This window comes from Lepidochelys kempii, chromosome 1 (genome assembly GCF_965140265.1).
Source record: "Lepidochelys kempii isolate rLepKem1 chromosome 1, rLepKem1.hap2, whole genome shotgun sequence".
Taxonomy (NCBI): Eukaryota; Metazoa; Chordata; order Testudines; family Cheloniidae; genus Lepidochelys; species Lepidochelys kempii.
The window spans coordinates 268,224,710-268,237,186 of record NC_133256.1 but is presented as its reverse complement, the minus strand read 5'-3'; the positions used below and the strand labels follow the sequence as shown (position 1 = coordinate 268,237,186).

General features: G+C 39.9%; 1 protein-coding gene across 2 annotated transcripts in view; it reads right to left on the bottom strand.

The window, feature by feature from the left end:
- FGD6 (FYVE, RhoGEF and PH domain containing 6) overlaps window positions 1-12,477 on the bottom strand; it is a 104,024-nt gene that overhangs the window by 56,787 nt on the left and 34,760 nt on the right. For both annotated transcript variants that reach the window (XM_073327515.1, XM_073327514.1), the window contains exons 3-5: window positions 10,314-10,455; window positions 5,018-5,085; window positions 4,893-4,923 (exon numbers count right to left, since the gene is read on the bottom strand). In XM_073327515.1, coding sequence (XP_073183616.1) covers window positions 4,893-4,923; window positions 5,018-5,085; window positions 10,314-10,455 — 241 coding nt within the window. The remainder of the gene's footprint in view (window positions 1-4,892; window positions 4,924-5,017; window positions 5,086-10,313; window positions 10,456-12,477) is intronic.

Genomic DNA, 12,477 nt, shown 5'->3' with positions numbered 1-12,477 from the left:
AACTGAGGCAGAGAGGTTCCGAGAACTGACCAAGGCCACACAACAAATCACGGCCAGAGCTAGGATTAGAGCATGGGAGTTCCTCGCTCCCAGCCTTGTGCTTACTGCTGTACACCATTCTGCTCCCCCAGATCTATTATGATTGCTTCCTTGTAGTATTTGACTGCAATTTAGTTTACATTGTGAAGTCTGAGTCTAATCTTTAGATTTCTAAGAGAATGAAGTATTTTTACAGTGTAAATATGCTGCAAAAACAGCAACAAGCTAACCCAGAGTTCCCTGGTGAACATGGCCCCATTTTAGCTCAGCGAGAGTGCACCAGCGGAGATAAAGTTGCTTGACCTCAGATCCACACCTCTCAAAATACAAATGTGCTTGTTGCTGTGGGTAATGCAGTGGGCGGCTCTTGGAAAGCCACCTGCCTTGGCTTCCTGCTATAGCAGTGGCCCCTAACGCAAATGGACATAGGAGCAACTCATAGGGATGGGGCTACAGGCCCAGGCAGCAACCCACAGGCCCAAGCTTCTCTCCTCTGTTCCCAGCACTCAGCTACATTGCAAGAGCATATGCATCTGGCCTTAAGTGCAACCAAGTAGATGCCCCTATTCTAAGCAGTCTGTAGCCTTTTGTTGACTGGGAGTCACAGAGACCGTAAAAAGAGGGAAGGAGGGGGAAGTGGGAGGCAGAGATACACCAACCAGAGGCAGAAAAGGAAAAGAGAGAATATGAACAGAAGAAGAAGAAATGGCAGCTAACATATGTGAGCATGGCTGATGGGGATAAAAAGAGGTAACACTCCTCTGCCAATTCTTCACAGGAGGGAAACTCCACCAAAAAGTGGTTCAGGGCTACTGAGCTAGCCTATGCTGCATACTGAATTAGAGAATTTAAAATAAATCCTACATATTGTCAGGATGCATTTGTGCATTACTTACATGTATGAGAAGCAGCTATTTCCCTATCTATGGTTCCAATTTTCAGCCAGATTCAACTGGCTTCTACCACTTGCATATGCAGTCACTGTAGCTCTGTAGTTCTGTGCCTAAACACACAGTCTGCAAACAAACAAAATCAGTGGCCACTTTTTGAAAATTTGTTCCTGTATGTAACCTGTCAAACATGTCAACATTTCAAGACGCCTTTTCATGCATGCACGTGTTAGGAGCTGGAAGATGAGACACCTTGAATTTTTCCTGTTGTGTACAAGATAAAGGCCAAGTGACTCGTGACTGAGTGCCCAACCTGAAATACTTTAAAGAGACCCAATTTACAGAAGATCGATGGCTCAGCACTTTCTGAAAATCAGGCACCCGTTTGCCATGTCTCAAGTTGGGCCCCCACAGAGCGAGGCACTGAAAATCACTTATGACAATCTTGACCCTGCAGCATAATCTATTATAGCCTTGTGTAAATCTTAAAGGAAAACTAGGGTCATGAGCATTAATTCACTTTGGCTTAGTGAAAGCTCAAATTACAAATGGCGTGTGCAAGCCCTGCTTAGCTAGCATGCTCTAAACTCAACATCCATCAAGCTCACAGCAGGTGACATGCTAGATCTGCCATTAAAAAAATGCTGATTTAATGTTTGCTGATGGGCTGCCAGTTTTCTTTTTACCAGCTCCTAGCTCTTATAACTCACCAGTAGCAAACAGTTTATTTATATTACAGTAGCATGCAAAGACCTCCATCAGTCACTGTCGTGCGAGGCATTGTACAAGCACCCTGGAAGACACACTCCCTGTTCTACAGAGAGTATCTAACGCATTATACTGGCATATGGGTAAAGATAACCAAGAAATGACTAACCCAGAGACTCTAGCAGACAAAACGCGGACAGAAATTCAACAAATGGAAGACCCCTAATGTTAACTTTTTAATTTTGTTCACTCTAAAACTCAGAAGGCTAAATGAGGCTTTGAGAGCTGGAGGGCACTAGTAAGGGGGCACACCCATACACCTACTGAGTGGTGTGGAGAGAGCCATTTGGCCTTTGCAATATGTAATACCTCCTGGATACTGGAGGGTGGGAAAGGGTGCTGGCTCACAAATGCATACGGTAAAGGGTGTGTAGGCCCTCTGACCTTTTGGGGTATGGAACATTTCAGCCAGTGGTGGACAACTTGCTTGTTCCTTGGGCTCCATAATGCTTTGCAGCCAGATGAGAGTTGTCTTCTATGGAAGTACCTTGCGTCCTCCCCGGGCTAGAGTGTACCCCTCCACAGGCCAGCCATAAACTGACCCCAAGCTGCACACTGTTTTGGTTTAAGTATTTTGTTTTTTGCAGCTCCTGAGAGTGAAGTTTCTGCACTTTAATAGAATTTCATCCTTCAAAGAAGGAGCGAGGAGACAGGATTACAATTAAATGGGTCATTCAGTCCGGAGCAACTCCACTGACTCTACACATTTTGGCAAACTTCATTGTGCAAAATTGAAGGCCAGTATCTCAATCAGCACCTTTATAGCCAACACAATGCTTACATTAAATTCATGATATTATATAACTGATCCCAAACCAAAACATTTTCTATATGATCAAACACTGTGTCTTAAGTATTTATTTTTTGTTCTTCTCATTAAATAAAAAAACCCCACAACCTTCAGATGGGCTCTTTGAGTGCTTGGGAGAGTTGTTTCATCTAAAGCAATTTAGTTAATATAATCAACAAAATGCAAGCAAAATTAGACTTGGTTATGTATAGCCAGCCTCCACCTATATCCGCATCCTCAATTACCTTAACTTTCACTTCAAGTGCTCTTAAAAATGGGTGTGTAAAATGGCACCTTCTCACTCAGATCTGCTCCCTGGGTGTAGTCAGCATTATACTTGTTGATTTCAGTGACAAAAATAAGAGTTTACTGCTCTTTACTCCTGTTAGTGCTGCAGAGCCAATGTTGCTAAGACTGAGTGAGCTAAATATTCCTCCACTCTGTACACACCATCCACAGAATTGCTTACTCAACTCCAAGTAGCTGCAGCTGAAGAAACACACAGCCTCATTTGGCCTGCAGAACCTTTATTACAGGTGATGAAGCACAGGGTGAAAAGGGCCCAGGCGTCACTTTGGGAGCCCAAGCTGAGTTGCTTGGCTGGCAGTCAGCAAGCTAAACAAGTGAGACAAAAACTACTGGGACACAATAAAAGTGAAATCCCACAATGGCAGTGCTGCAAAGTTACTTTCCACATAGAACCTCACTTTCATAATTGTCTTTTAAGTGGCTTTGCATCATTCTTGTGGATAGTCAGATTCCCTGGGAGTACTGTTACATTTAAACACAACACTGGGTTTCCATAAACTCTGCCAATAGGGATGGTGATTTTCCTTTTAATGATAGGCAGCATACACAGTCCCAGCCTCAAAGAGCTTATGATCTAAACAGACAAACACAGAGAGAGCTGAACTGATTGCCTAAGGTCACAACAGATCAATGGCAGAGGAGAGACTAGATCCCAGATTTGAGACTCAGGTCAGCATCCTCTCCACTACACTGCACTGCCTTTATGTTCTGATATTTGTCCCTGAGCCAACAAGAGTCCTCATTCATTTGAGAACATTCTGCCATGCAGTTTACTTTACAGCTAGCAACTAATTAAAAACGTATAACTTTGCTATTTAAACACACTCTCTTCATAGTGCCTTATGCTCAATTCCCCAAACAGGTATTTAAGATGGTTGGTGCCTGGACTAAGTACAATGCTGGTTGTAAACTATAAATTTGCCATTACTATCCGACACAGTCTTTTAAAGTTCAAGCCCTAGCAGACTCAGAAAACAATCACTCAAAAATATAACAAAAATCAACAGGTGGTGTAGTAATATTTTCGTTTCCTGTGTTAGAGAGGAGGTCTGTTTTACAGGCACAGAAAAAACGTATCCTTGTTTCCAATCTGGCAGAACGCGCTGCATAAGAGACTCATTAGGTAAAAGCAGAAATGTTTAATATTTAGAACTCTCTCTCCTTCCTGGGGAAAAACTACTCAGGAGAGGTAGAGTGAAGAAAACTGAAAATCAGTACATGAGAAAAAATATGATTTCTTATAAACTTTATCAGTACACTCTTGTGATGTAAAAAAATTGTGTACTCTCAACTTAGTAGTTCTGTTTATACAATCCATTTCCAATACCTTTGCTGTATGTCTTCTAATGTATTAGACAGCAAAATCACATGCCCAGGAAAGCCAAACTCCTCATTTGCTAGTTCTAGCATCTTCTACAGTAGCTAACAGAATACCTGCTTATTGTGTAATTAGCATACAAGATCAAGGGTTTGATACCAACGTACCAAATATACTTGACTAAATATTAATTTGCACCTTTCCATTAGTGGACATTGGTATTGTATATGCTCCCATAACAGCAAGGAATGCAAAATGCATACCTGTAAAGAGTTATAGCTCAAAACATACAGTACGACGATGACTGCAGTACAAAAGCCCAGATTTAAACAGATTATCTAAGAATCAGGTAAAATATTTTTACATACATTGTACATATTCAAGTTGGTAAAAAAACAATAATTTTAAAAGGTTTTTTATTCAAAAATTTTCATACTACTATTTATGGAGAAAGAATTATTCTTGCCAAACAACCAGATAGTTCATTAACAAATAAGGAGCTATAGTTAGGGGCATATTCTAATATTTAATCCAAAATCCCAATAGTTTAAATGGAAGTTTTGCATGAGCATCAAGGGGGATACTACCACACATTTACCCACTATACTTGTTAGGGAAAAATTCCAGCAATTTAGGTTTTTTTTATACTACTGCCTAATTAGGTTTATTCAGTGTTTTAAATGAGGAAATATTAAAGAAAATACACTTCAGTACAATACTGTTTAAATGCTGAAATTTAAGAGAACAAAGAACATAAAAAATTTTATTAGATACTTACAATGTGCAAGAGCTTTAGCACATCCACAAATCTGTTAGAAAAGTAATAAAAAGCAAATAATTACATTTGAACTGCAGAATTAAAATAAACTGAATAAGTATTTTGAGTTTAGCATTAACACCTACACTTTCTCCGAGCTCATGATCTCCTTGGCAATATGGTAAACTTTCGTTTTCTTTCCAGCTGCTTTGCTCTGCAGATAAAATTACATGTTACACTATGTACTCACAAACAAATAGCAAAGATCAACTTCAAGCCAAATTTCCTACAAAAAATATCACTTTATACTGCTCTAAAGTCTATTGGTATTTAGAGATTAATTTGTGTGAAATTGAATTTAGAATTGGATAGAATGATGTGTAAATGCTAATCTATAAATAAGCACTAGTCTCCCTGTCTAGAAACTCTGGAAAGCAACAGAGCCCATACTGAAAGTGACAGCTGTCAGCTATTGAAGGAACTGGAGTGTGGTTAATACTCTATATCCATATTCATCAATTTTATTGGCTCATTTGTGAATACGGTATACACATGTGCAGTAAACTCAAATGGTTTTTAGGAACATTTGTCAAGAGATGAACACTAATTTTTTCATGCTTTTAATAAAGACAAAAATGTAATAGGAAATAGTATTACTTTGAAAAGAAAAAAGTAAACTATTGAGAATCTGCCTTATTAAATCTAAAAAAAGAACTAAAATTAACTACAATCAGATTTCTTTAGCTAGTAAGTCTACTGTATAGAAGAAATATAACCTTTGTAAAATAAGATTTCAGTCCTGAAACACATGCAGACACACAAATATATGCATACATACCCCTCAACATGATGATATGATAGCACAGGGATTGAATGAATCCAATCACACTAGAATGCCATTAATTCTCATTTTTTCCAAAGTCAAAAATATGAGAATTCTCACAACCAACCCCCACACCCAGCTATCTCATCTGATATTTTAATCCTTTAATTGTTATGGGATCCCTCAAAAAGAAAAGTGCTAAATAAATGTGAAATACTGAATCCCCAGTCTTATGCGAGTCAGAAAAAAAATACAGGAATATGAATATTTAAGATACTGGCTAATAAAATGGAATGTGGAATTATTTGCATTACAGTCCAATTGTGCTAGATCCTGTACAAACATGTACAAAAGGCACCAAAGAATTTACAATCTGAGCCCCAGGCCTGCAAGCTGTCACCCAACAACACAGAGATGATAATCCTTGTGATAGACTTGTGATGAGCTCCAGTGAAGTCAATGGAGCTCCATGTGGGTGGAGGAATGAACCTAGACAGAGCAGCTTGCAGGATCAGGGCCAAAACTTAATACCAATTCCAAGAATGTGGTGCAGCAAACAAAATGAGGAAAAGATGACAGGCGTGCAAAGATGCTTTTGCACAGTTTGTGTTTACAGTTTCCTTTTCTTTTTTAAATATATCTCTATAGTAGCAGTCCTGGCTTGCCACCGGCCTAGCTGTTATCAGCTGGCACTATGTCTATTATCAATGTAGGTTTTCCATTACAATGGGGAGTTAAAGGAGAGATAAAATGAAAATAAATCATAGATAAGCAGGTATTTAACACAGAGAACAAACAGTATCAAGCTGAAGTTCTGGTGACATCATATGCAGAACAGTAGTAAAAGACCAGACACTGAGTGATTTACCTTAAAAACCTTAGCTGTGTTTATTACATTGCTGCATACTTGTTAATGATATTTGAAATAAGGTTGCAACATTTCTCTTTGAAAGGTTTATTGCTTCATTTCCTATTTCAAAAAGACAGGTTTCAGAGTAGCAGCTGTGTTAGTCTGTATTCGCAAAAAGAAAAGGAGGACTTGTGGCACCTTAGAGACTAACCAATTTATTTGAGCATGAGCTTTCGTGAGCTACAGCATCCGATGAAGTGAGCTGTGGCTCACGAAAGCTTATGCTCAAATAAATTGGTTAGTCTCTAAGGTGCCACAAGTACTGCTTTTCTTATTTCAAAAAGGTGATTGTAATGCAGATGCAATCCCATGCGATTTCATTTCTATCAGTATTGTAGGATGGTGTTACATCAATAATTCAAGTGGCACTTCATATGGTTTGCTGATCTCTAAGAATTTCAGAAGTCATACACTGTATGTTTGTTATTCTGATATACCAGGCACTATCCAATCCAAACAAAAGGTAAGGACCACAGATATCAAGCTACAGGACTACAAAATCTAAGAAGTTAAATTCTGAATGTTGGAGCAATTTGTTACCCAACCAGTAGGGTGGCAAATTTTGGCTGGACATATTCCTGGATGTTTCCTCACATGACATAATCTTTAATTAAAGATTAATCTTTAATTCCTGGAAGCTCCGGGACAATCTTTGAGGGTTGGCAACCCTAGGAATGAGTGAAGCTACAACAACAGTAACATGTTGCACTTACTCAGTGCCATTTATCCACTGACCACAAAGCGCTTTACAAATGTAGGTATCAGCCCTGTTTTATAGATGGGGAACTTGAGGCACAGAGAAGCAACTTGCTCAAGGTCACAACACAAATGAGGGTCACAGCTGTGAACAGAATCCAGGAGGCCTCACTTTCAGTTGATAGTCTCCCACTAGTGCCTACTGGCATTAGTAGCATTGCTAGACCAAAGTACTCATGCTGCAAGTTTTGGTCTGTACTTGCAGTTCTCCTTTGAAGAGCAACTAGCATATAAATTACTGAGAGCTGGAAACCAAATTGCAGTTTCTACAATCCTCAGCTAGGCCTTAGTATTTTGTACTACACTGAAACAAGACGATTTCAGCAGTGAAATCCTAGCTCTCCCATTCTTATCAATTAGGTTTGTATTTGGCAAAACCCCCATATTAGTGTCTAGAAATATTCACTAAAACCAACCAAATTCAGGACATTTATATTTATACAAGGATATGGTGTACATCCTTCTCTCTCTCTTTATGGAGAGCATAGCTAACACTATGGGAATAAACTCACATGCAGTCTGTGATTTTGCAAGACAATAACTGGCAACACTATAACTGACAGTTCCAAACTAATTTAAAAGTAACGATTAAACAGTAGTAAAATACTAATGCAAAATAAGCATGAGCTGAGAGATTGCCCCTTTGTTTTTTGAACACCATTTAGAAAATTTTTCTCAGATCAACGGGCACTGGAAATGCCACACGGTGTTTGTTCAGTCAGAAGACACTCATTTGGAAGGCAGGAGAATTTGAAGCATTGTCTTCAAATTTTGGGCCTTGAGTTCTTTCTATTTTCAGGTGATAAAAGGGTAAAAACTGAGGTGTTCTTTCTCAGCAGTTGTTTACTGTACCCGCTGTTGTGGGTGAGAAACATCATTAGAGACTGGATATGTTTTCCAAGAAAAACAAAACCCACCAAACAGCTGATTACCAATGCAGAGATTGTTTCATTTTCCCCTGCAGCTGCAGGAACTGTTAGAAGTTTCAAGCAAGGGGCAGATTGTTGGTAAAGTTAATCTGCAGCTGTGAGAGTCCACGCGCCACAGGCCAGATGAGCAAGTTAAAAACCAGATGGTTCACCACCAATTCCGAGTTACATGAAGGCAAGAGTATATTCTATGAAACAAGACGTTTCATGAGCGAAGTAGCATTGCGCTGTGTGTTTCTAGGAATGCTCTTCTGAATCTTGTGAGAAAGATATTTACATTGGGATGTTAGCTGATATACCCACACACAATTTTGGTTAGCTACACAAGAACAGACTATGCTGCTGACTCCCCCCACACCCCAACTTACTCAAGTGAAAAGTTGATTTATTAAGATCAAGCTTTCAGGGCACTAGCAGAAAAATATGAGGAAATTCAAAGCTGTTGCACAACACATTCACCTTGTTGAACTTGGAGCTCTTTTTTTTCTGGCAACAGGAAATCCTATATCTAGTTCTCCTTGGCAGGCAGGCGTCTGACATAACATTCCACCACAGCGCAAAAAGATACTTGCCCTGTAAGGAGATGAAGAATCAGCAGTCCCCGCAGGTCTGAAGGAAAGCCAATGCCAGAATCTACAGCCACGCAGATTTCAGGGGTGCTGGGAAGCTGACAGAAACCTCTAATACTTATAAGAAAAGATGACAAAGGAAGCCCCTAGGAAAGGAGATGAAACTCCAGATCATCAACTGATTCAAAAAGGTTGTTTTATTACCCAGTCACCCTTGGCTTGAAGGAGGGATGGGAAGAGGGAAAATCACATAGGGAGTGTCTTCCAAAGACATGCCATCCAGCACACACAGCAGTGAAGAGAGAACCAGAACCTAGGCATTATGGCTAAGGTGCCTCCAGGGCACTTGGAGCAGAACAAGCCTGCTAAGAAGGATCTTGTGGAGATCAGGAAAAGGAACACTGTACCTCATCACTTTGAAGGCACTGAATTGAGGCGCTTAAATGGGTAATGTGCCAGCTAGGTAACCAGGACTAGCAGAGAGAAGAAAACCCTCTTTAATGGGTGCCTCTGCATTTGATGGAGTAGATACAATCAAGAAAGCAGAGTAGTGTGGGCCAGAGTAGTGACTCTTAAATCCAAGAAACAGGAATCCTACACTATCCCCAAAACAGGGCGAAGGTTGGGCCCCATGTCTACTCTGGTCATTGGAAAGGAGCAGTGAGCACTGGTTAAAAGGCAGGATCTCATATGTTTCAGTCCAAGGAAGCTAATAATTTGTGGAGTGCGCACATACCCCAAGACAGTTTACTGATTTGAAAGGCTTGTGTGGCTGGACATGCAACTTCAAGAATGTTGTTCCACTGAACCAGAAATTGTCACTGAAAAGTAGCCTTTCCTTCCTCAACAGTTGGCTGGAAGACTCCTATATCACAATAGTTTCATCTGCCCATGCTCCTAACACCAATGAGATGGCACTGGGAAGGGCCTCAGCAGTTCTAGTGACCTGTTTTCCACTCCTGGTAATCAGTTTCCAATGTTCTTCAGTTCACCCTGCAGAAAGCAGGAAACTCTGGGACTCAAAGGTCCAGAGCATGAGATTAAGAGCTTTAGTAAATGTGCAGTCTAAAACATGCAGACAAAGCAGTCAAGTTTGACTCTTTTGCACTTTACTTCAGTTTGTGGAACTCTACATATACAGGTGCGTGGTGTGTAGGACTACAGGCCCACAACTCTTTGAGGCATTAAGAATAACTAATGGACTGAGCAGTGCACACTTTTTATGACTATTTCTAAACATGGGTTCTTCACATCAAGGACATTTGTGAATCCACAGCAAGTATGAAGCTTTAAAAAAAAATTACTGTTTTTTTTCAAACGCAAAAAGCATGTGAAAAATGATGGTTTACATTTATACAACAAGACATCTCTTATGTAAATATTCCCCAAATTCCCTTTACAAACTATATGGGAAACTAAAAAACACTAAGCACAGCTTTAAAAATCAAAATACACCTGCTTATATTCTTGAAGATCAAGCTCCCCTTTGCTAGAATCAGAATTTGTGTCATCTTCCTCATCAGAGCTGTTGATAATCTCTTCATCTGATTGAACCTCTCCCATCAACGCATTGGAATCACTGTGATCTTCTGATGTCCTACAAGGGAAAAAAAAAACCCAAAATACATATTTGGTTTATATTAGCATAACTTTTAATTTTTCTTTGAAAAACTATCCATCAGAGCAATGAGGCTAACTGCTACTAGAAGTGCTGAGAGCCCTGGAGAAGATAGAACAGGATTTTCCATAGAGGACCTAATGATTCTGGAATGCTGTATCTATACTGGTATTTACACAATGTTCATTGCCACAGCAGATGAGTGCCATACAAATAAAATAGTCAAAAGGGTTTTATGTTCTTTACACCCTTCACAGATGCCAGCGTTTATCTTTGCCATCATCCAGGGCAAAACTTGAAATTCCATCCCCTCTTGCTAGCGTGTATATATAAATAATATATTTATTTCATGTGTCCAGAGCGATAAAGGGAGATAGTCATTGTTGTTTCTGTTTTGCTCTGCTCTCTCTCTAATGACACTGGGGTTCGTTCTGTACATGATGCTCAGTTTGACAACCTTGTTTTGGGGGTTTTGTTTTAAATAAATGTTCAGTCTTGTTTATTAAGGCATGCACTAGTTAAATAGTTACATGAGGTTGAAACTAATGTCACAGGGAGTCAGTTCAATACATACCCACTTTCCTAAAAAATAAAAGTGGGGGGGGCTGTACAATGTACATTTTGGTGATCCATAAAATCAATGAAAATAAAAACAGTGATATCCCTTTTAGACAACTGTCAAAACTATAAAATATAATTAGGCTCTTTAGCTGTACATGCATTATCTCATTAATAGTCTCAGTCTCAGGAGGTCTCAGTTCTCATTAATTTTAGCCATATTTGTAACTTGTAGAGATTTTGTGCGACAAGTATGCATGCTGATCCTATGAACTACCCCCCTCCTCTAACCTACCTTGACATCTTCAGTAAAGGCCTTAAGAATGTTTCACAGGAAGAAAATTCACGAGGAAAGAGAGCGCAAGGAAGATACAAATGGCAAACAGACTATTGTAAAACTACTAAGCAGCTTCTTATAAGAACAGAGTTCAGAGTCTAAAACACTCTGATAAACTCACACAGAAACATGCCAATTTACTTTAGCCTGGTGGCGGGGTAGGTAGAGAAGGGAGAGGGAGAGAGAGAGAGAGAAAGATAAAGGCATAGCAACATTTTCAACTATGGAATTAAGTAGTTAATAATTTCAAGTTATACCAAATCAATACACCATTCATCGGATCAGCTTTCAAAGCCAGCAAGGTACTGAATGCCCTCCTGTCCCATTTACTCCAATGGACATGGACAAAGAGCAGTTACTTACCCTACAGTACCTGGAGTTCTTCAAGATGTTACAGTCAGCAAGGATCCCACTGTAGTTGCGTACATGCCTCATGTAAGTGACACTGGATGTTTTTGTACATCAGCATCCATTAGGGCTGTGCACGTAACCTGTGCCTCTCATGAACTTCCCTCATACCCTCACAATTCAAAACCCAAGCTGGTGAGGATTCCAAAAAGTGGGGATGGAGCACAAGTCCTGTGATCCACATTTATATAAATCTCAAAGAGCCACATTAACCGTAGGGTAAGTAACCATTCTTTCTTCTTTGAGTATGTCCATATGGGACGCACCATCCCAGTGTTGGTGGCTGGCCAGCAGCATACCCTCAGGACAGTGGCAGTGAGCGCCAGCTGAATCAGTCAAACAATGAATGAAGTACCACTCTCCTGAACTTGGCATCTATCCCGGCAGCCATGTCAAGGACATAATATTTCATCAAAGTCAGCAGGTTACTCCATGTTGTAGCCTTGCAGATCTCAGAGATCAACACGTTTCGGAAGCAAGCAAAAGATGCTCTAGTGAGTGTGGTTTGATGTCCGAAGAGAGGGGCTCATCAGCCAACTGATAGCATTGCATGCCTCCACTTGGAGATTCTTTGTGATGAGATGCCCTGGCCAGAATGAGCTACAAAGAAGCTGGGAGACAGCAAAAATGGCTTAGTCCTATTAAGGTAATACTATAAAGCTCTGAATACTGTGTAGTTCCTTTCCTCCAACAGATGA